This window comes from Nerophis lumbriciformis, linkage group LG05, assembly GCF_033978685.3.
Source record: "Nerophis lumbriciformis linkage group LG05, RoL_Nlum_v2.1, whole genome shotgun sequence".
In the NCBI taxonomy this organism is placed as follows: domain Eukaryota; kingdom Metazoa; phylum Chordata; class Actinopteri; order Syngnathiformes; family Syngnathidae; genus Nerophis; species Nerophis lumbriciformis.
The window spans coordinates 34,369,948-34,395,428 of NC_084552.2; the positions used below are offsets into that span (position 1 = coordinate 34,369,948).

The 25,481-nt window shown below is 41.6% G+C and overlaps 1 protein-coding gene across 1 annotated transcript in view; it reads left to right on the plus strand.

Annotated features, from left to right (window-relative positions):
• tmem178bb (transmembrane protein 178Bb) overlaps window positions 1-25,481 on the plus strand; it is a 216,444-nt gene continuing 190,963 nt past the window's right edge. Inside the window, exon 1 of the mRNA XM_061960693.2 lies at window positions 1-698. Within this exon, the coding sequence (XP_061816677.1) occupies window positions 329-698 (370 nt within the window). The 5' untranslated portion in view covers window positions 1-328. The remainder of the gene's footprint in view (window positions 699-25,481) is intronic.

A 25,481-nucleotide genomic window follows, 5' to 3' on the forward strand; every position in this document is an offset into this window, starting at 1 on the left:
GGGGTTTCTCCTGTACCCCCTCTTTCTTTGTCCTTATAAATGCCACCATTTCATTAAAACCATTTTTTTAAAGATGTGCATGTTGTGCTGCTGTTTGCTGAGCTGAGATAAGCGTCCTCGTCTTGTCTCCATCGTGCTGCAGAACAAGACGGAAAAAAGGAGAGGATTATTATTTCCTCTGCAACATCTCAGCTTCCAATTGCAACCCACCAAAAAAAAAACCCCTCTCCTGAGGTGATGTGAGCTGTAGGAGGAGGAGAAAAAAGGGGGGGATCCGCAGAAAGGAGCTGTCCGTCCTTCGTGGTGCTGATGCGGCTGTGAGGCGAGCATGGCTGCCGGGAAGTTGCTTCTCTACGCCGGGCTCTCGCTGTCTCTATGCGCCCTGGGCATGCTGGCGGTGGCGATGTGCTCCGACCACTGGTACGAGACCGACGCCAGGCGGTACAAGGAGCGCTGCCAGAGCTTCTCCAGCCGCCGCAAGGACCCGGGCTTCATCTACATCCCCAATAACAGCCTGCCACTGCGGGCCAGCCGGAGCGGCGAGGAGAAGCTGCCCCTGGCCCGCAATCGGCGGCAGCTGTTCGCCATGAGCGCCGCGGACGAGTGCAACAGGCAGTACAACTCTACCAACATGGGGCTTTGGAGGAAGTGCCACCGGCTGGGCTTCGACCAGGCGATCGAAGATCTCATCCGGAAAGGTATGTGGAGGCGAGACTTGGACGTGCAGAAACGTTGGCCTGTAGGCATGTGCTGTGACATGCATAAGGGAGGATCAATTGTCCTGCACGATTGTTCATTTGGCCAAAGGCCAAAGAAAAAGGCTTGTTTTCTTGCTGTTATGCAGCAAGTTTCGGGGCTGTTTGTTCTCATGCCTTTTTTTAATTGAGAGCTGATCTGTGTGTGTGCACTTGCCAGCCTAAATGCTGCTTTGACTGACCTTTCAACTGCAAATAATGACATCACTTCTGCTTGTATAATGGCTCAACTCAACTGCTCAATATGGTAGGACGCTTTTCTCAATAACAATGTTGGTAGTCCACTGTTGACTATTTCATGTGTTCGTTGTTATTTTTCATGATTAAAAACACTATATATATTTTTAAGGTTGTCAAAATTAACAAGTTGATTGATAAATTGATGGCATTAATCATGAACACTTAGATTAATCATGCAATGTATTTACTGGGCAGTACGGTGGAACAGGGGTTAGTGCATGTGCCTCACAATATGAAGGTCCTGCGCTCAATCGGGCTCGGGATCTTTCTGTGTGGAGTTTGCATGTTCTCCCCGTGACTGTGTGGGTTCCCTCCGGGTACTCCGGCTTCCTCCTACCTCCAAAGACATGCACCTGGGGATAGGTTGATTGGCAACACTAAAATTGGCCCGAGTGTGTGAATGTGAGTGTGAATGTTGTCTGTCTATCTGTTGGCCCTGTGATGAGGTGTTGACTTGACCAGGCTGTACCCCGCCTTCCGCCCAAATGTAGCTGAGATAGGCTGCAGCACCCCCCGCGACCCAAAAAGAACACGCGGTAGAAAATGGATGGATGGATGTTGACTATTTCAATGAATCAAAGTTTATTTATATAGCCCTAAATCACAAGTGTCTCAAAGGGCTTCACAAGCCACTATGACATCTTCGGCTCAGATCCCATCAGGGCAAGAAAAAACTCAACCCAATGGGCACAATGAGAAACCTGGGAGGGGACCGCAGATGTGGGGATGCAATGGATGTCGAGTGGATCTAGTTAATAGTGTGAGAGCCCAGTCCATAGTGGGGCCAGCAGGGGATCATCTTAGGTGGCGACAAGTCAGCAGAAACGTCCCCAACTGATGCACAGATGAGTGGTCCACCCCGGGTCCCGACTTTGAACAGCTAGTGCATCATCTGTGATCACCTAATAACCTCTCCACGCAGGAGAGGGGGGCAGAGCAGAAAAGAGACGGCAGATCAACTGGTCTAAAAGGGAGTCTATTTAAGGCTAGGGTATACAAATTAGTTATAAGATGGGACTTAAATGCTTCTACTGAGGTAGAATCTCTAACTGTTACCGGGAAGGCATTCCAGAGTACTGGAGCCTGAATAGAAAACGCTCTATAGCCCGCAGACTTTTTTGGGGGGCTCTGGGAATCACTAATAAGCCGGAGTTCTTTGAACGCAGATTTCTTATCGGGACATATGGTTCAATATAATCAGCAATATAGGATGGAGCTAGACAGTTTAGTATTTTATACGTATAGTAAAACCTTAAAGTCTCATCTTAAGTGCACAGGAAGCCAGTGCAGGTGAGCCAGTATAGGCGTAATATGATCAAACTTTCTTGTTGTCAAAAGTCTAGCAGCCGCATTTTGTACCAACTGTAATCTTTTATTGCTAGACATAGCATTTGTTTGTTGTTGTTTTTCATGATGAAAAACACTATATATTTTTAAGGCTGTCAAAATTAACGAGTTAATGTGATTAATCACAAAAATTGATCGCATTAATCGTGAACATGCTTAGATTAATCGTGTAAAGTATGTTTACCTTAACTCAGACCTGGCCATTTATTTTGACTCAGGGCCACATCGAGAGGGAAAAATGTGGCCGGGTGCTGGTGTGTACAAGATGCATATTTAGCTGTAAACATCTGCTGTACAGTATATGTGCTAATGCTAAGGTCCCTTTTTTTTAGGAACACTAATACAAAAACTTCCAATAATAATGCTCAGTGGCCTTGTGGTTAGTGTCCACCCTGAGATCGGTAGGTCGTGAGTTCAAACCCTGGCCGAGTCATACCAAAGACTATAACAATGGGACCCATTACCTTCCTGCTTGGCACTCAGCATCAAGTGTTGGAATTGGGGTTTAAATCACCAAAATGATTCCCGAACGCAGCCACCGCTGCTGCTCACTGCTCCCCTCACCTCCCAGGGGTGGAACAAGGGGATGGGTCAAATGCAGAGGGTAATTTCACCACACCTAGTGTGTGTGACTATCAGTGGTACTTTAACTTAACTTTAGTAATGTCTGATTGAATGCTAAAACTGTTATGACGGTTCACCTAAAAAAAATGAAATGGAATCTTGAATTTTTTACTGAGACAGCCAGAATGTACATGAAAACAAAAATTGTGGGATTTACAATATTAACTATTAACAATAAAACACGGAATATTAACAACATACTGTATGAACGTCGCTCCTATATTTCTCAGACCTCTTCTGTGATCGACACATTTTACAATCAAGCAAAAGGCAATAAACACTGCCAAATATGAACGCAAAGGGTACAAAAACCCCCTACAATTTCATATAGTATAACTTTTCTGCAAAACCTTGTAGTTAAAATCTTCATGCAGGCTGGCCGGTCTGTAAACAAACCCCACCCACATTGCTTGGTGCCTCGTCTGCCTGGAGCTGCTGTGACGTAGGTTACCGTAACAACGCATAAATCACTCAAAAACACAGATTCCAACCATTAGAATATTTTCTCTACTTCAAGATTTACGGTAATATGAATACGGCACTGCACATAATGGCGGCTAGAGTTTCGATGTTAAAGGTAAGAAAATATTAACGTCCGTCATGCCGGATTAAGATTCTCAAAGGGCCGTATTTTGCCCAGTTCTTTCACAGTCAGTGATCAGATCAATGTCTACGTCAGTACAAAAATGAGTGATGAGACTCCGACTGGTGTGCTCGCTGGCAAATTTCACTACAAAATACAGCCTGAAAGAATTTTAGATGAAACTGTAATCCAAGTTTTGAGCAAATAAATAACATTCAAGTAAAACGTTTAAAAGTGTTCCTAGATGACATTCTGATTGTTGGTGTTTTCTTAATTTTACTTAAGCAAATTTTGACTGTGATTAATCATGATTAATCCAAATTCCGTGTTTTTGAAGTCAGTTTTCATATAATTAATGTTGTATCAATGCCTTGTGCTTGCTAGTTATTATATTAACCTTTTTAAGGGCGGTGTGTCTCAGATGGTAGCGCGGTCGTCCAAAACTTGAGGGCTCCTGGTACAAATCCAGTTTCCACCATCTTAGTCACTGCCGGTGTGTCCTTGGGCAAGACACTTCAATCACCTCTTTCCCAGAGCCGCTCACACTGGTGTATGAATGTGAATGAATGTTGGCCCTGGGCGCACAATGGCAGCCATGTTCCGTCAGTCTCCCTCCAGCAGTCACTAATTCACCATCCAGGTGTGAATGAGTGACTGAATGATGGATTTTAAGTTTTCATTAGCGCTTTGAAGTGGTATATAAATCTAATCCATAATTTTTTATTTTTTTTAAAAATTTATGCAGCATTTCATTTTTTGTTTTTTAAAAAAATAATTACTCAACAAAATTACATTATTTTCACTTTGTCAATAATTTGAGCTTGAGGGCAAGTTTTTCCGATGGCCTCATTTCGGTCTTTAACATTACTTATGTGTTATTTATAGACTCCTGTAAAGCTAACCTCACTGACCCACAGTATGTTTAAATGCACTGACAAACTAATGATTGACTTAATTTGTTTGAAGCTAACTACACATATAAAAACTTTAATAAGGTTTTTACAAGTAGCTTGCAGTTTGGAATCTCTCCTAAGATGTTTTATGGAAAACAAATTAATGTAGTTTTAGACATTTTAAAGATGAGATTAACATATCTAGATTATGCGATTGTAAACCAGTTTCCTCTTGCATACTCCTATCAAACGTTCTATGCAGGTGCTAGTCTTCCCAACGTGATTAACTGGAAGGACAGTAGATGGCGCATTTCATGATCAGAACTACAATATTTACATTTGTATGTCTTTGATTCATTATATAATGTTCATCAAGTGTTCAAACCGTTAGCATCATTAGACATTTTGAAGGGAGCTAAAGACTCCCAGAAATATCCTAACTTATTTGGTACAAAGTACAATTTTGGGGACTAATTATCATCATTATTATTATTTGAATAATTATAATCATTGCTATCAATATTATCATGTATAGTGTATTTAATGGAGGTTGAGCCTCTCCTGACTTTAAAAAGTAGTGACAGCTCTGTTTCGAACTATGATCACGGTTACTTGAACACACCACATTTCTGTGCTATGAAATGCAAAGATGAGACTTAAAATGTGTCTAATGCTGCCTATTTACATCAAAATAGATTTTATCTTAACTTTTATGACATCATATTTTATAAATGATAGATTTATATGAAAGAAAAACTCTTTAAATATTTACAAAAGCCCAGGCCATGACCATGTGGCTCCCCTCGTGGTTGTGGCCTTAAACAACCATGGAGTGGAACCCACTTAAAGCCCAACTTAAGAACTTACAAAATCAACCAAAACTGATTGTGGCGGGGCCAGTGGACCAAACGGTAGTGTTTTGTCTGAAGGAAAACCACATTTCCCATGAGGACTAGCACATATCGTCAGAAACTACTGTCACGCACATACAAACTGACACGATAATACCCAAATTATTCAGTATGACTGATCTTTCCACAGTAGGAACCTACATCTTTTACTCAAACTTTATATTCCAGGTTGCAGTCATTGCATTGTTTTTTCTTTATACGGTACTTTTGAGTTTGTTGCATGGCTGGTCGTGTCAGTGTGGAACTGCGAACTACCACGAGCGTGGCTATTTATTGCTACGACGCAAATTATCCAATATTAACGTTATAATTTTGATTTGAGCATCGAAAGGAACGTATTGTCCAGCAGAAACAGAGCCAAGACAGCATCAGTCTGAAATCCCTCCTCGTCTTTTAGCTCACGCCAGCGAGCAAAAGCCGGGCCATTTTTGATCCTTGACTGTCCTTTTATCCGGGTAGCCTCCCTTTTTTTTTGTCTTTTCAGACAAAACTTGTCATTTTTTTTGCTGTTTTACGGCTTCGGCCATAATAGCAGTAATTGCACGCAGGCGTTTGCATCGAAAACTGTCTTTATAACAAATGGGAAAAGGGGGAGTGGCTTATGCCGTAAAGTAATGTGCACATTTGTAGTTATTTGTGGAGCAGGGTTCTTGCCACCCTCCTCAATGTTGCTTAACGCCAGTCAGAGCGATACAGACCCCCCCGGGCCGTGACAGAGGTGTCATTCAACTAGTTGTAAGTCCATGTATCATCCCAAAAGTTATGAAAATATTTTATGAAAGTTGGAAAGTTACTTAGTGCTGCTTTAAGTTGGTCCAGCTAATGTCACCTACTCGGATAGTGAAATATGGTTGATATACGATATACATGACATAAATTTGGCTGATGATCAGTGTTCGGAATAAAGTGAAGTGAAAGTTAAAGTACCAATGATTGTCACACGCACACCAGGTGTGGCGAAATTATTCTCTGCATTTGACCCATCACCCCCTGGGAGGTGAGGGAAGCAGTGAGCAGCAGCGGTGCCGCGCCCAGGAAGAATTTTTGGTGATTTAACCCCCAATTCCAACCCTTGATGCTGAGTGCCAAGCAGGGAGGTAATGGGTCCCATTTTTATAGTCTTTGGTATGACTCGGCCAGGGTTTGACCGTTAGTAATAGCGCTATTCTATAGAATAGGTGGTTCATATTATATTTGTGTGACAAAAGGCCACTGGTTGGACCATATGATGCCATACATGTGTAGAAAATTGAGTGTCTCCATGATGACAGCCGATATACACGCAAAAAGCTCATTTGAATAGGGCGGCCTGCACCACTTTAGCACTTGTCATCAATTCTCTTTGTAGATCACCAGCAACACGGCCACTAATAGTACACACAATTTTATAGTGTGCACATACTGTTTAGCACGTGGTATTTGGATCTTAGTCAGTAAGGCCTTAAGTTGGGAACACCTATCTCTCCTGCTCCATCTTCTTATTCTCTGGCAGTCCAGGGGCCTCCTGTATTATTTTTAAATAAATATTGGCATATGTTCAAATCTAGAAAATGTTGCACGCAAATTTTTTTTATGTATTAACGTGTGTGCACATTTCTTTGCTACATCCCAATCAAGATCACGCCAAATCAAATACGCAAATCATATTATATACCGCTGTTACTTTTACTAGTAACACGTAATCTAATGAACTACTTTGTTATACGTTACAACGCCGTTACTGATACGTTTGATGTAACCCGGCATTTACTGTCAGAGTTTGTAGGTGCCGAACCCCAAGATGCAGAGAAGGCGGAAGGCATTGTGCGGGAAAACAAGATTTAATGTTTATAAAATAAAGGAAAAAACACAAACCAGGAACTAGGAACAGGAAACAGGATGCCAGGGAAACAAGAACTGGAAGACGAGGAACAAAAAGACAGCAGACTACAAACAGCTACAGAATATAGCTTACCGCTACCGCATCCAGCTACACTGACAACGACAAGTAGAAATGACAATGATCCAGCACTGACTGGAGGGGAAGGCAGGTTTAAATAGCAGCTGGCTGATTGACACCAGGTGTGGCCAGGTGTCAATCAGCCACAGCTGAGGGGACACAGCACTCAGGGAGACAAGTAGGAAATAAAGACAAAATAAAAGTGCTGGACAGAAAACTAAGACAAACGCAAAGAAAAAACTAACACAGTCAAACTGTCAGGGACAAGCCTGACAGTAGCCCCCCTTCCTATAACGGATACCAGACGTTCTAGAACCCCGCCCCAAAAAAGTCCAAAGTCACGGAGGGTGGAGGGAGGACAAGGAGGTGGGCCACCAGGCTAAGTGTCCCCGCAACCAGCGGGGAAGAGTTAGGTGGCGACGGCGAGTTGAACGCCGCCGCAATTGGCGAGGCGGCTCGTCCGCCGGTGTGGGAGAACCCACCGGAGAAGATGGTGGTGGCGCCCTCTGCTGGCCCACCGGGGAGGATGGTGGTGGCGCCCTCTGCTGGCCCACCGGGGAGGATGGTGGTGGCGCCCTCTGCTGGCCCACCGGGGAGGATGGTGGTGGCGCCCTCTGCTGGCCCACCGGGGAGGATGGTGGTGGCGCCCTCTGCTGCTGGCCCACCGGAGAAGAGGATGGTGGCGCCCTCTGCTGCTGGCCCACCGGAGAAGAGGATGGTGGCGCCCTCTGCTGCTGGCCCACCGGAGAAGAGGATGGTGGCGCCCTCTGCTGCTGGCCCACCGGAGAGGAGGATGGTGGCGCCCTCTGCTGCTGGCCCACCGGAGAGGAGGATGGTGGCGCCCTCTGCTGCTGGCCCACCGGAGAGGAGGATGGTGGCGCCCTCTGCTGCTGGCCCACCGGAGAGGAGGATGGTGGCGCCCTCTGCTGCTGGCCCACCGGAGAGGAGGATGGTGGCGCCCTCTGCTGCTGGCCCACCGGAGAGGAGGATGGTGGCGCCCTCTGCTGCTGGCCCACCGGAGAGGAGGATGGTGGCGCCCTCTGCTGCTGGCCCACCGGAGAGGAGGATGGTGGCGCCCTCTGCTGCTGGCCCACCGGAGAGGAGGATGGTGGCGCCCTCTGCTGCTGGCCCACCGGAGAGGAGGATGGTGGCGCCCTCTGCTGCTGGCCCACCGGAGAGGAGGATGGTGGCGCCCTCTGCTGCTGGCCCACCGGAGAGGAGGATGGTGGCGCCCTCTGCTGCTGGCCCACCGGAGAGGAGGATGGTGGCGCCCTCTGCTGCTGGCCCACCGGAGAGGAGGATGGTGGCGCCCTCTGCTGCTGGCCCACCGGGGAGGAGGATGGTGGCGCCCTCTGCTGCTGGCCCACCGGGGAGGAGGATGGTGGCGCCCTCTGCTGCTGGCCCACCGGAGAGGAGGATGGTGGCGCCCTCTGCTGCTGGCCCACCGGAGAGGAGGATGGTGGCGCCCTCTGCTGCTGGCCCACCGGAGAGGAGGATGGTGGCACCCTCTGCTGCTGGCCCACCGGAGAGGAGGATGGTGGCGCCGTCTGCTGCTGGCCCACCGGAGAGGAGGATGGTGGCGCCGTCTGCTGCTGGCCCACCGGAGAGGAGGATGGTGGCGCACTCTGCTGCTGGCCCACCGGACAGGATGGTGGTGCCGTAGGTTGTAGACCCACCGGAGTGCATGGTGGCGTCTGCCGGCCCACCGGACTGCATGGTGGCGTCTGCCGGCCCACCGGACTGCATGGTGGCGTCTGCCGGCCCACCGGAGAGGATGGCGCCGTCTGTTGCAGACCCACTGGGGTGAGGAGTAGCTGTGCCTCCCCAGCTGCACAGCTACTCATAACCCCCCCCTCAAGGGACGGATCCAAGACGTCCCACGAGAAACCAACACAGGACAGGAATGGGTGGGAGGGATCACAAAAAGAGGCAAAGCTTTTTTTTGATTCGGCCATCAACGATAAAGCTTTGTTAAGTCTCTCCGCCAAGGAAATCTCCGCGAGGTTCGTACTAGGCTGGATTATTATGTCAGAGTTTGTAGGTGCCGAACCCCAAGATGCAGAGAAGGCGGAAGGCATTGTGCGGGAAAACAAGATTTAATGTTTATAAAATAAAGGAAAAAACACAAACCAGGAACTAGGAACAGGAAACAGGGAAACAAGAACTGGAAGACGAGGAACAAAAAGACAGCAGACTACAAACAGCTACAGAATATAGCTTACCGCTACCGCATCCAGCTACACTGACAACGACAAGTAGAAATGACAATGATCCAGCACTGACTGGAGGGGAAGGCAGGTTTAAATAGCAGCTGGCTGATTGACACCAGGTGTGGCCAGGTGTCAATCAGCCACAGCTGAGGGGACAGCACTCAGGGAGACAAGTAGGAAATAAAGACAAAATAAAAGTGCTGGACAGAAAACTAAGACAAACGCAGAGAAAAAACTAAAACACAGTCAAACTGTCAGGGACAAGCCTGACATTTACTTTTGAATGATTTTGTATCAACAAGACGACTTCGGAAGCACAGCAAGTTCAATTCAGGAAATACCTTTTTACTAGCAAAAACAACAACCAGCACCACACTAAAAATGGTCCCCCCCCGCCCCCACACATCTTTGAATTTTTTCTTGATGCGACTGTCGGTGGAAAAAGTGTTGACTACACCCCCTTGCTCTCCAGTTCGAAATATTAGATCATGTCAAATGTATATTTCTGTGAGAGCCATTCTAGTCTGCATGAGATGTGCTAAAGATAAAGAGTGAATCACAATGAGCTGCATTGATTTTTCATTCGAGTTGGTGAAGATGATGGAGGCTTTGCTTGGAGAGCCAAGACACATCTAGAAATCCCTATCCCCCCACCCCCCCAAACACACACACACACACACACACACACACACACACACACACACACACACACACACACACACACACACACACACACACATTTGCTAATGGTACAAGGGCGGACTGTGTGCGTTAAAAGGACAGGAAGCAGCGCTGGGGTTTCTGTTGGATGTTGCTGGACTAAATCCAAGCGTGAAGAGAGAGGAGTCTGAATTGTGCTGCAGCTGTGCCTTTATGTGAGCATGCCTCGCTGGCCTCCATGGCCCATCATCTGCAGTAATGGGCAGTCAGAGTGTGTGTATACGTATTTATGTATATACAGTATGCAGTGAGCACATGAATGCCTCCATAGACCAGTATGAGCCATTTTAGGTCTCAGCAACATCAGCTTTGACAAAAACAACATGGCTTGTTCTCATGACGTGTAGGGATGGGTACCTTTCACATTTAATTTCCGGATACCTGGGAATCAGTATTGGTAATCCCTGGTATCACTTTTTTGTACTTTTCTGTGTGTATTTGTTTAATAATTTGTGTAATATTTTTTTAAATAATTTTTAATTAAAAATTAACATCACACTGATAATGATAATTGTACTGTCCAGTGGTTATATCTTGTTTTCTTACACTTCTGAGTCTCATTTGCAAGTATGCATTTTATTAAGTTTGTCCCAGGTGTGTTGCCGTAGCCAGAAAGTAGTATTTGCCACTCAGTTGAATGTCCAAGTCTTGTCTTTTGTTGAGCCCTACAAAGTGTTTATTCATACTGTAAGGGTCTGATTTTCTAAGATCCAATACTGTGTACTATTAATAGGCATGTGGCGAGTGATCTGCTGACCAGCTCAGTGGCCTTGTGGTTAGAGTGTCCGCCCTGAGACTGGAAGGTAGTGAGTTCAAACCCCGGCCAAGTCATACCAAAGACTACAAAAAATGGGACCCATTGCCTCCCTGCTTGGCACTCAAGGGTTGGAATTGGCGGTTAAATCACCAAAATGGTTCCTGAGCGTGGCCACCGCTGCTGCTCGTTGCTCCCCTCACATGGGGATGGGTCAAATGCAGAGGACACATTTCACCACACCCAGTGTGTGTGTGACAATCATTGGAACTTTAACTTAACACTGTGTGTGCAATTGTAAAGTGGTGGAAAGTAGGTTGTTATGACAATGAGCAATGAGTGGTTTGGTATCAGTTTGAAGGTTATTTACTGCACATTCACGTTATCGTGTTCCCATCTGTGGCATTTTATGTTTTCAAACATGCAGAAGACATGTTTCACTTTTAATGGGCATTTTAGACACAGTCCAAAGTGCATCTGCAACAGAACCCACTTTTTCCCCCCCTTTTTTTTCTCAGCGTGAAGGTACAGTATGCTCATCATAGAGAGGCTGCACTTGCTGTGCTCAAGACGCAAAAAAATGCATACTTAAATAATTTTTTTTCATACAGGACAAATGTTTATATTTGTTATAAATGAATAAACATACAGGATTAAAAAAAACGCCGGTTGACACCAAAACTTATCAATTTAATTTGTTTTAACCAGCCTCTTAAGGCACCTAGCATGCAGCTATAAACCTATAAAAGGATGTTTCTGAATAGACAGCTATAAACCTATAAAAGGATGTTTCTGAATAGACTGTATGTTTAATATTTTTTATATCTGACAGACCATGCAAATATGTTGACACACACATAGGACGGACTATGTGCAGTGTTTAACTCAGTTTGCACGTACATTTTAGAGGTGCTAAACAAATTACTAAATAGTGCTCGCAAAACAGTGATGAGTGTTGATGAACCTCATTGCGTGTGCTAAATAACACATTTGCATCTTCTCCTCCCAGTATTGTGGGCGTTTTGATCATCAGCATATATTCTGCATATTAATGAAGACACAGATGCAAAATGGATTGCACCCCTTATTCTAATCACTTAACAGATGCAATCCACTTTGCACACGTTTAGTAGATAAGCTTTGCATGTGCTATCAAGTTTGCACATGTTTTGGTACATGCAAACCTTCAGTAAATCAGGACTTAAGTATTGTACTTACAGTATTACACACCAGCTGTTTGATTGTAACGTTTGTCTTAGTTGTAGTTTTTATTACCAACTTATCCATCCATCCATCCATTTTCTACCGCTTATTCCCTTTGGGGTCGCGGGGGGCGCTGGAGCCTATCTCAGCTACAATCGGGCGGAAGGCGGGGTACACCCTGGACAAGTCGCCACCTCATCGCCAACTTAGTAGGTGTAAAATTGCCAATGCAAATCAGTATCATGTGTATGACATATCCAGTGTAAATTACAATTGTGCTAGCTTGAAAAATTAAGCCATATATATTTGAGTGCTTTCTATCAGGCATGCTTTCTTTGTTGGCATGGAAAATTGTAACATTAACAAGAAGCAGTTCGCTATGAATGTACTTTTTCCCTCCAAGTGCTTTAGCCGGTGCTGAGTCAGGTCGATGCAACCTAGGTATAACATATAGGATAGGATAGGTCTTTATTGTCATTGCACAAGTACATACTGTAGGTAGGGCTAGATTTTACGTGAATCGGCATGGAATTCATGAGTATTCATGGTGCGTCCACCATGAAAGGTCAATTGGCGAGAACACTATTCTGGGAGGCCCACATTGTCAAGTTCTACATCAAGGGTGCACAAAATGCAGCCCTAATTGGCTTGGGTAAATAAATAAAATATAAAAAAAAAATACACAGCCTATACAAGACTACACAATTTCATCTACATTAACATATGGTCATTCAGTACAATGTAACAACCCCCCTATGCCTACAGTATGAGTTCGGTTTATGTTGACAACTTTTTGCAGTTATTACTAAAAAGGGTCAGATTAAGATGTCACACATTCACATAACATTTGCAAGCCAAAAGAGTAATTTATTTGACCATTCGGTCTTTTTATGTCAACATGTGTTGCGAGGCGCACCTTCAGCAGTCTAAAAAATTCAAGTTCACTTGTCTATATCGCATTTCAATAGAATAGGTGGTTTATATTATGTGTGTGACAAAACGCCACTGGTTGGACCATATGATGCCATACATGTGTAGAAAATTGAGTGTCTCCATGGCTAAAGACGATATACACGCAAAAAGCTAATTAGAATAGGGCGGTCTGCACCACTTTAGCACTTGTCATCAATTCTCTTTGTAGATCACCAGCAACATAGTTTGCACATACTGTTTAGCACGTGGTATTTGGATCTTAGTAAGTAAGGCCTCAAATTTCAGTAGGAGTCAGTATGACGTGCATCTTTCTCATGTTTCGAGCGAACGAAAAAGGGTTGAGATTGTGAGCCTGTCAATCCTGTAGGTTCTGAGACCCACACACAGGCTGAAATATAAAAAAGAAATGGACGGACATCAAGAAGATGAAGAAAAAGATGGATGTGTATAACCAAAACAGACAAGCGGGACGGAGATAAAATAGTGCTACACCCCAACCTAAAAGATAGTCACTGCAATGATATGTAAACCTTTTGAAGAGGCGGGTGACTCTAATTACCCTTAATATAAATATAATTTGTGTAATTTACAACAAAATGTGTTCATACGGTAGCATGCTAACAGCCAGATTAGAGTCTCGTGAGAAAACTATGTAATATTTGGTTTGCAATCTTTTACATCTAAACATGCCAACACATCAAAAAGAATACTAAGGACTTTGATTCTTGTTTGATTGCTCAAATTATTAATATAACACAGCAGAGCTACTTACGGTAGCAACTGTACGTTACACAAAGTCCGGCCATTACTCCACCGTCCTCGGTGCCATTCGTGCCGCCTGCGGCTGCAGGTGGAGAACAATTGCTTACATACAGTCATTCATCATTGTGGGTGGTGAAGCTTCTCTGGTCACGTTCATGCTAGTCAGTAATGGTTACGCTTTCAGCTTTCTGCTATTTGCAATTCATTATTATTTGCAAGAAAATATGCATTATGGTGTGTCATAAGCAGCAAACGGGGAAGGAAAATGCTTCTCCTATGTTGCTGCTCCATGAAGCATTATAATGCCTCCCTAAAACACTGCAAGCATGCAAATCAACAAAAAATGTTTACAAGTGTGCATGTGCAATTGAATGCATCACACTGCTCCCACATAACACCGCACGTACACAGGTAGTTTAAAACTATGCATGAGCATCATATGGCGCAATAACTGCCTTTAAAAAAATATATAGTTTACAACTGTGCAAGTGCAATTGAATGCATCACATTCCCTCCACATAACACCATGCGTACACAAGTGATGATATAGTGTACAGTTGTGCATGTGCCATTGAATACATCATATGGCGCAAACACTGTCTTTTAAAAAATATAGATTACAACTGTGCATGTCCAATTAAATGCATCACAGTGCCTCCACATAACATCACATGTACACAAGTGATAATGTAGTTGACAACTGTGCATGTACAATTGCATGCGGACTGTCTTTGAACAAATATGATTTACAACCGTGCATGTGCAATTGAATGCATCACAGTGCCTCCACATATACAAAGGTAATAATATAGTTTACAATCATGCATTTGAAATTGAATGCTTATGTCGAAAATCTGTCTTTTAACAAGTATAGTTTACAAGTGTGCAAGTCCCATTGAATGCATCACACTGCCCCCACTTAAGACTGCATGTACACAGGTAATATCATTTACAACTGTGCATGTGTCATTGAATGCATCATGTGGCGCAAAAGCTGTCTTTAAAAATATATAATTTACAACTGTGCATGTGCTCTTGAATGCATCAGTGTTTCCACACGTACACAGGTAATATCGTTACAACCGTGCATTTGAACTTGAATGCATGACATGTCGCAAAAACTGTCTTTTAAAAAATATAGTTTACAACCATGCATGTGGCATTGAATGCCTCACTATGCCTCCTCATAACCACAGGTGGCGATCTACATTTCTGCCAGTGGGTGCTCGGTGTGTGTGTATTAAAAAAAAAAAAATAGACGTTCAGCAAAGTTAATATCCCATATGATTTGTGGCTTTATTATTTTGTAAAACAGACCAAATTCGCCACATTAACTACAACAAGATTGATTTCAAAAAAAATATTTTAAAGATTGAAAGTTGCCATCAATCTCACGTGGGTGCTCGGCATTGTCCGGGATCGGATCCACGGGATCGGCGCCTATGCTCATAACACCACACATACTTAGGTGATGAAATAATTTACAACCGTGCATTTGCCATTGAATGCATTGTGTTAAAGTTAAAGTTAAAGTACCAATGATTGTCACACACTGTCAGGTTAAACACCGAACTATCTATTAGACAAGAAGAAGGAATCAGGCAGAGACAGAATTAATTTTGCTCATGAGGAGAAACATTTGGGGCTGCACACTCAGTTACAGTCTCCCACCACGCTCTAAGGTACAGCCCCACGCGCTCCTCTATTTATTCAGGAGTTCCCTAGTTAACATCACTGAGGCTGCCTCTAAAGGGAGTGGTCACACATCATGCAAAGCAGCTCCAGCACGCACAATACGTGACGGAATGTGCGGGGGGCCTTGTGATTGCCTTGTCTCTGCTTCGTCTGCGTGCTGTCGTCTTATCTTCGTTGAGGTACTTGAAGTCCTTGGCTGTTAGCGGGCTAAAACAAAGAAAATATCTGCGGCGAGGCCACCCCTCATATGCCGTGGAAGATAACAAGTTGTGTGCCCTCGCATGAAGCAGAAAAGAGCACAGTAGATAATAACTATAGCAACAGCCTCTAAACATAAAAGTTGTGTGATAACTTATATATAATTATTGTAACACAGACACACTAGGTGTGGCGAAATTATTCTCTGCATTTGACCCATCACCCTTGATCACCCCCTGGGAGGTGAGGAGAGCAGTGAGCAGCAGCGTTTTGGTGGTTTAACCCCCAATTCCAACCCTTGATGCTGGGTGCCAAGCAGGGAGATAATGGGTCCCATTTTTATAGTCTTTGGTATGACTCGGCCGAGGTTTGAACTCACAACCTACCGATCTCAGGGCGGACACTGTAACCACTAAGCCACTGAATCGGACATGTGATGCAAAAACTGTCTTTTAACAAATAGTTTACAACCGTGTATGTGCCATTGAATGCCTTACACTGCCCCCACATAACACCAAACGTACAAAGATAATGATATAGTTTACAACCATACATGTGCCATTGAATGCATTATATGACACGGAAACTGCCTTATCACAAATATAGTTTACCACCGTGCATGTGCCATGAATGCATCATATAATGCGAGAACTGCCTTTTAACATTCGTGTTTAAACGATGCACCCGCAATTGAATGCATCACACTGCCCCCAGATGACATTGCACCTACACAGGTGATAATGTTTACAACCAGACATGTCGTTGAATGCATCACAACGCCTCATTGTACTGTACGTTTCTGATCTATGGTTATCTTCACATGTTGCCAACATTTCAGAGTTAGCCCTTCAAACGCTCATTAGGCTGAAGTCTCATGAGATTATTTGAACTCTAGGGATGTGTCTCAATTTCTGCACTTCTATACCTACACTTAGCATCGCGAGCGCATAAGTAAACGCACTTACGCACTTGAAATGCTCGGCCTGAGTGGAGAAGTGTGCGATTTTAGACACAGCGTGAGTTTTGTTTGACTTTTCAGGCTCATAAGCTATGGGATGTGTCTCTGTTTGTCCTCAAACGAACAACTCATGCCCTATTTAATTTCTGCATATTTAAATGAATAAACATTATACCTACCAGGTATTACCGTAATGATAACCTAGCTGTACTTAATGTATCTCATCATTGCGCCAATCAATTCCAATTCACTTAATTTTTAACAATGTTGTGATATTCCGCGCCCGTACAGTACATTTATCTCGATGCGTCGTCTGTTCGTTTTTCAAGCTTCCATTTGTCTCCTCGTCTCTGCAGCGTCTTCCTTTGGAGATGCATCGTTATGTAGATTTATGGAGGCAGCGGAGGGAAGCGGCGGTAATGGGTCAACATGAAAACCACTAAAACCCTCCATTTTCAAAAGTTTCTCCGGTCGCATTAAGAGCGTAATGGCATGTGGTGGAATGGATGGGTGTGGGTCAGTGGATGACCACCGCCTTCTTCCTGTCACCAATCCCATATGATCAGAAAAACAATGAGGAATTGATGCCATTATGCCAAGCACCACACAAGTGCCACCGTTGAGTGCTTGAAACACACACACACACACACACACACACACACACACACACACACACACACACACACACACACACACACACACACACACACACATACTTGTATGTGTAACCTCATTGAGACCTCTGAAAAATGCCTACCTATTTAGGACCACCCTTTCTAGATATATAAAGATTCGTATTTACAACATTAATAATATATACATACTATACAAATATAAACAAGTTAAGCTTTTAGTGAATTTCTTAATTTTTTTAATTTTTTGTGTTATTACAGTATGTCTCTATATGCATATCATATTTTTTTTAAATACATTTTGGCCAAAGGGGGCACATTTCAATTTCTTACACACACTTGTTATTACATATGTTGACCAGAGGGGGAGCGCTTCATTTTTTTTTACACACCTGTTATTTCATATGTTGACCAGAGGGGGAGCATTTTTAAAACCGACACACACTTATTCATCCTATGGTCACATATGGGTCACGGGTTGTCTTACGTCTGCACCGGAAGTTGTAAAATCTGCTTTTCACCTGGCGGGTTTTTTTCGGGGATGAATAGAGAAGTCCTGTTTCAGCTGCCATCTTGTTTTATCATATATTGCTGCCTTTGCACCTGTCAATGTTTACTTTTGTATGCACATTAAATCAACAAAAAATCCTGACTTTGGAGCAATGTTCACGGACTCTAGTCTTCGACTCTCTATTAGATGCAATGGTTTTCCATATTGGGACCATGATTTCAGTTCTAACTTGTTCACCGGTCCTCATATGGGAGGTACTTTTCCTTGTTGATGTCTCAAGAACGGAATAAATACAAGAACACACACGCACATACACACACACGCATTCTTGTTTGTCTTGTTCCAATTGCACACACATACAGTCAACCCGGCATCTAAAATAAACCCAGCTCCTGTTCTATTACAGTATGTTTTCCAGGGAATTGCTGTGCCCTTTGACCCTGATAATGTTGCCCAAAGTGTCCGTTTTTTGTCCCGCACTGCTTTTTTTGTTTTTGTATAGCGCAATGTTATTTATACAGCACAATTTGTACGCAAGATAATTCAAAGTGCTTTACAGACGCATAAAAATCACACAAAGGCAAATAAAATTATAGATACAACATTTTCATTAAAATAACCATGAATTAATAAAAGCTATGAGTGTAGATAAAACACTTTTAGTTGTCATATGCACAGTTAAAAATAAGTGTTTTCAGGATTTTTGGAGCAGAAAACTGAAACGCAGTCTCACCTAGTCTCATCCTGACTCTGGCAAGCACCAGTAGAGCATTCCTTAAGATTTCCCAGAGCCAGAAAGGGTTCATATTGCTCTAACATGTAAGAGATTTACTTTGGTGCGAGACAATGACAAGTCTTGGACACAAGCAGAGCTCTTTTAAAGTCTATTCTGAGTGACCCGAAGCCAGTGCAGTGACCTCAGCACTGGAAAATACAAATAATTCACTTTTAATGAGATGTATTATTAGATATTACACTATCCTGGTTTGTCAACAACAAGGGAAGATCTGGCTGTTTTGTTTAGATATTGAGAGAATTGTGTCTCTTAAATGAGCAAAATAGTGAGCGCAATCCATTTCGCGTCTGTCTTCACGTATATGCAAAATGTATATGTCGATTACAGAACGCCAACAATACTGGGAGAAGGAAATACAAATATAATTATTAAGCATACACAATGTGATTTATCAAGATTAAAACTGTTTTGCATCTAAATTTAGCACGTCTGGAATGTTCGGGCAAACTAGCACAGTCACGCACAAATGGCTATGAAAAAGAGAGAGAGAATATTCTGTCTGTGTGTGTGTTATCATAAATAAAAATATATTAAACATATCTTTTCAGCTATATCATTTCATGAAAACTAATTCAATTGACTTGTTTTGGTGTATGCTGAGTTTTTTTTGTTCATATGATAGACATATTATTAACATATCTGCAATATGGAAAAACTTGTCAGCAACGCTGCAGCACTTTCCAGAGCATACCTTCAGCATGCTAGACGTTGTGTTGACTAGATCAGTGTTTCTCAACCTTTTTTGAGCCAAGGCACATTTTTTCCATTGAAAAAATAAGGAGGCACACCACCAGCAGAAACGTTAAAAAATGAAACTCCACCAAGTTGTCTTTTTTTTTTTTAGTTTTTTTTTTTTCTGTGTGTAGTGCTTTAGTTCCTGTCTTGCGCTTTGATTTTGGTGGCTCTTCCTGTTTTGTTGGTGTTTTCCTGTAGCAGCTTTACGCCTTCCTTTGAGCGCTATTGCCTGACCTGCTTTGTATTGGCAAACAAGACTATTTCAGTTGTGCGGACGCTATCCTTCTTTGTGGGGACATTGTTGATTGTCATGTCATATACGGACACACACTGTATGTCTTTGCTGTCGTCCAGCATTCTGTTTTTGTTTACTTTGTAGCCAGTTCAGTTTTACTTTCGTTTTGCATAGCCATCCCTATGCCTCAGTGCCTTTTCCTAGCGGGACTTGCCTTTTGTTCTTTTTTGGTTTAAGCGTAACATAGCTTTTTACCTGCACACTGTCTCCCGCTGTGCTCTGCATATTGGGATCACGACAAACCATCCTCGACATGTTCCGACTTCTACAAAGCAAAGAACTACCTGCTGCCACCTACTGATATGGAGTATTACATGGTTACCCTGCCGAGCTCTATACAGCACAGACACTAGAAAACTGCACATTATTTGCAGATTATAATTGTTGATTTGCAAATAATATTTTTTGGACCAATTAGGTGAAGTTGCATAGTTTCCCACGGCACACCAGACAATATCTCATGGCACACTAGTGTGCCGGGGCACAGTGGTTGAAAAACACTGGTCTAGATCACATTTCAATGAATCCTAGAAAAGTTATATTTGTGTGCTGCATGTCAACAACATGGCAAATGGCTACAGGTTGGAGTGTATGATAACATACATGTGGAGACAAATTAGTGTCTTTGTAATTACAACCTTAAGTGCATGCAAACATCTAAGGGAAATAACACCACTTTTGCACTTGCTATCAATTGTACACACGGCCTCAGCAGATGACTCGCATTATGCCCACTAAAAGTACACACACTTTTATTATTCGCACACACCATTTAGCACTTGTTATTTGGATTTTAGAAGATCAGCCCCCAAATGTATTACAGTGAATTTAATGCAAAATTGAGCAAACAAAGGAAAAGAGAGCAAAAACTACACCAGACACTTGGTTTGAACATAAATTATACACCAGTCCAAACATTATTACACACACACACACACACACACACACACACACACACACACACACACACACACACACACACACACACACACACACACACACACACACACACACACACACACACACACAGTTCAGTAGAAAGGGACCCTTGCAGAAAACAGCAACAGATGATCATCTTTGCTGCATGCTTTGAATAGGAAAATGCAGCAGCATGCTGGGGGAGAAAAATATAAGAATCTACAATTCTTGGCCAGTCGTCCAAATTCATATCTCAGGATTGTATTTGTTTATCAGGCAAAAATTGTCTTAAAAATAGATTGCATCTTCAGTAGGGCATTTTTTGTCATGTCACGAGGAGGAAATATGTTGTTTTTTGTGCAGCAGGGTTATTTTAGTCAATTCTAAAATGCTATTATTATTATTATTATTATTATATTAGTACTATTCTATTATTCGACCAGTCAACAATTTGTTTTTCAATTAGTTTGAGCTTGACGTTTAATTTTAACTAATTTTTTAAATCTATTGTAGTTGAATCAATTGTTACAAAATAAACATAAGTTACTGGGAAACAAATTGTTTATTGCACAAAATACGTATCCACAGTAAAAAATAATCACTATCCATCGCTGAAAGTGTAAGATGTCCTGTAAACTTGACATTCAGTTCAAAAATCTTTTTAACCAGTACGGTTTGGGTTATTTAGCTGCTTGTATTTACAAATAAAACTGTAAATGTGAACATTCCTGGTGGTCTATCAATTAAAACATTAAGCTACTAGTCGACATTAACACATCTTTGTCGATTAATCTTTATAATTAATGTTGATTATGCCGACTAATCATAGCAGCCCTATGTAAAATCTATATCCTATAGCAAATTTTGCCTATATTGGTTCAATGCCGCCGAGATGGCTGGTAAAGAAAAAAAAAGAAAAAAATAATGAATATGTTTCTTCCGTATCTTTTTGTATATTACAATATTATGATATAATGGTTACTTTGCACCTTTAGTCAAAATGGCAGCAAGTTGAAACTGCAACAATAATGAAAACATAATCATTAACTGTAACAAATGTACCTGCAATTTTAAAAAGTACTAATTGATATGCACCTGTACTTTATATTCTGGTTGCCTGTTAGCTCAGCTTTTTCAGCGGTGAAATGTTTGCCGTCTTTGAGAATATTTACATGGCATGCAGACTGTTTGTTATCACAAGGAGTTCTCTCGTCTTCCTGGAAGCAGTTAAATAATTCAGGTACATGTGGTAACACCCAGTGCTCATTAGCAACCCTGCTGTGTGCAAAAGCAACGTGCCGGGCCAGACTGCCTCCTGGCTCCCTCGTGCCCTCAAAAGAATTGAATACTAACAGTATTTTCAACATTAAATTATAGAATTTTGCTCTCCTAGCCCTTACAATATGGAACGTGTCGATGCATCTCCAGTATGGGGCGCATACAGTACACAGAGATAGTACAGTGAATATTCATTTTTGACAATGCAGTGTTACCATGCATCAAGGTGCGACTTTTATATTAAATTAACATCTTGGCAATCATTACAAGGGCACACTAACTTATAACAGGGAACTCCTTGGTCTATAAAATCTGCAAAAATCTATATTGTGTTTGCCAACTATGCTAATACTAATTTTTCAAATTGGATTAATCACACTTTGGAATTTTGAATAATTGCGATTAATCGCAGTAAAAAAACTTGCTTACGTATTTTAACCTTCTGGGGCATACATAATGTATTGGCAGTTAAGCTCCACCAGCATGAACAAGTCCTCAGGGAGTTAAGGTGTATGAAACATTTCCCAAAATTGTCACCTGTAATTCCAAACAAATTCTAATATTTATCTTTAAAATTAAACCCTGATATTAGAAACAGCAACACTATATTAACATTAGTTTTATTACAAATCCTACATACTGTACTGCAGCGGTTCTCAAACCTTTTTCACCAAGTACTACCTCAGAAAAAACTTTGCTCTCCAAGTAACAACATAATGACCAACATTTAAAAACAACAGTAGCATAGCAGGCCTAAGTCTTCATTAAAAACAAAGCAGAGGTTTTATTTAACAAGTATATTTAATATGCCACTGCAACATTGTACACAGTTTGACAGTAAAACTGTTTTTAAATATTGGAAAAAAACAAAAAATCACCTAATTGAGTGATTCTTTGGTGTATCACTTGATGTAGCCCCTGTACCTACTAGTGGTACCCATACCATAGTTTGAGACTCACTGTTGTACTGTTGGCCTGATCTTTACCCTAGTACCCTGAGCCCTTTACCTATTACTCAATCAATTTTTCCAAATAAAAAACTATGACAAAATCAGATCAAATTGGCATTCAAAGGGGGATTAAAAAACAAAAAATATGATACATGTTTTGTTTTTATTTTATTTATGTTTTATGCCGGACTGATTCGAGGAAAAAAAGCTAAACAAAAATATGAATCCGAACATGTTTTATACACATACAACTCCATGAGGACTTGTTTGTCCTGGAGGTCTAAACAGTGTTAAAATTGTGTGCGTGTAGAGTGTTTTGCATTTTTCCCAATTTTGAAATTTTTATGACGCTTAGATGTTTTTTTTTTTTATAACATCCACAAAGTTCAGTGAGCAGGTTGTGTTATGTGTGACCATGTGTGTTGACTTTTTGTGTTGGTTGCAGGTTTTTTGCGCCATTACTAGGGAAGGTTGTTTGGATTGGGTCGTTTAAATAATTGCTGTGCTACATCCTCTTAAAAGCACAAGGCATGGTCATTGACCTGATTTACTGCGTTCACATAGTCTATAAGATGGTGGCAAATTTGTAACAACCATATCTAAAATTAATTTGTAAACGCCCCGCGATCCGTATCCTTATTGAACTTATGACGTCTCACGGGCCAAATTGAGGAAGCCGATGGGCCATACTTCGCCCGCCTGCTGTAGTTAGGACACCACTGTTTTATTTGAATACCTTTAAAAGATTTGCTCAAAACTTGGTAACAGATTGTATATTTTGAAGTCCGCATTTCTTCACTTCTAACCTTCATGTTATCAAACCCCCCCAACAAAACAACACTTAGGTTTGACCCCCTAAACCGGATTGACCTGAAATCAGCTCAATGCACCCTGCAAAACAAACCTTAGTGTGTCAGCCAGTCCATATCAACATCTGTAGACCTCTTGCTGTAGAGAGCCCATGGAAACACAGACAACTTCATGTTCCAGCCTGTGGATAACCACAAGCACACAGACACTTATTTCCATTTGTCACACACCACAGGAAAAATGGTTCGTTAATAATAAATGATCTACTGTCTATTGCGTGCTTACAGGAAATGACATAGACAATATCTATGTATGGAAGTACACTATTAATAATCAGTTGTATTTTTCGAATATGAAGACAATTACATTTGAGTTTCGACCTGCAAATGACGTCTGGGCTGTATTTTGGCCACAGCCCTTTAGACCCTTTAGGGCTACAATAGCCTATCAGTGGGTTAATTTGTGTTAATATATTGGCCCTCAGCAGTTCCTAAAAATTCAGTTCAACTGAAGTACAGAAGCAAAAATGAAAAAAAGAGAGGGATTTTTTTATATGAGAATAAAGTCATGAACATTAGGAGAATAAAGTTATAGAATTAAAGAAAAATGTTGTATTCTTATGAGAAAAAACATCCAAAAAATATGTGATAGTATGAGAAACAAAACACAAAATAAAGTTGCAATTGTAGGATATTTAAGTTGGGAAAGTTATAATATCACAAAAATAAAGTGAAACTATGATAGAGTCATATTTGCACATATTTGCATTCTGGTGACCTAAAGTATCAGAGGTGGGTGGTATTGCTACTGTTGTCATATCAAGTACATACTGTACAGGGCACGTATCACCAAACACATTGTTCAAGATCATTGAATATTTGTAAGATTCTTGCCTTTAAACTAACTTATTTGTGAACAATGTAGAAAAAGATGAATACAACAATAGGTAACAATACCAACAAAATAAAACAATTATTCTACTTTATTATATGCAATTATTTGAGCAAAACAATGTCAAAGTCCACATAAATAGACAAAAGATAAAGCAGGGATTTTAGCCCATAAATTCCCTTAATTCAATGAGTTTGTAAACAATATATAAACATAATAATATCAACACATAAAAAAAACATATATTTTATTCTATATGTCATAACTTGCCGTGCCAAGTTTGGACTTTGTTTATTTCAGTTCCACTTCCTGTTTGTCTCCTTTTGTCACCAATTGCCCAGTCTGGGCACAGGTTTCCTCACATGTCCCTGATTGGTAATCCAGACACACCTGTTCCTGGTTGCCAATCAGCTTTTGTGGATAATTTATTTTGCTTTGTTCCTAAATATACAAAGCTTTTCCTACGCTTCATGTGCACTTACCGGCTGCACTGTCACCTTGTTTTTGTCAATAAATACATTTTTACTTGTGCTATGTTTGGTGTCTCTGCGTTCCGGGGTATAGACCAGTGCACAACTCTGACAAAACAGAAGAGAACTGAAAAATATCAATCTCATCACCCTAGTGTTAATCCAATTCTGGTATCAATACTGATTTTTGGATCGACCACCCCTTCTCGATAGCATAAAACAAATATTTAAACAGGAAGAAAGACACACAAATGTAAACAATGACCAAAAAAGTGTAATGTGAGGAGAAAAGTTCATAGTAATATTACATTTTGTAACCTATAACACAAAGTTGACATGCAGGCTTGAGATTGTTCTTTAAATGTATGAATAACATCTTAATATACATTTATGGGTTGCTTTATAAAATGTAAAATAGTGACCTCCCTGCACACTTTAAAGTATCAGTAGGTGCCCCTCTGTGGAATAAA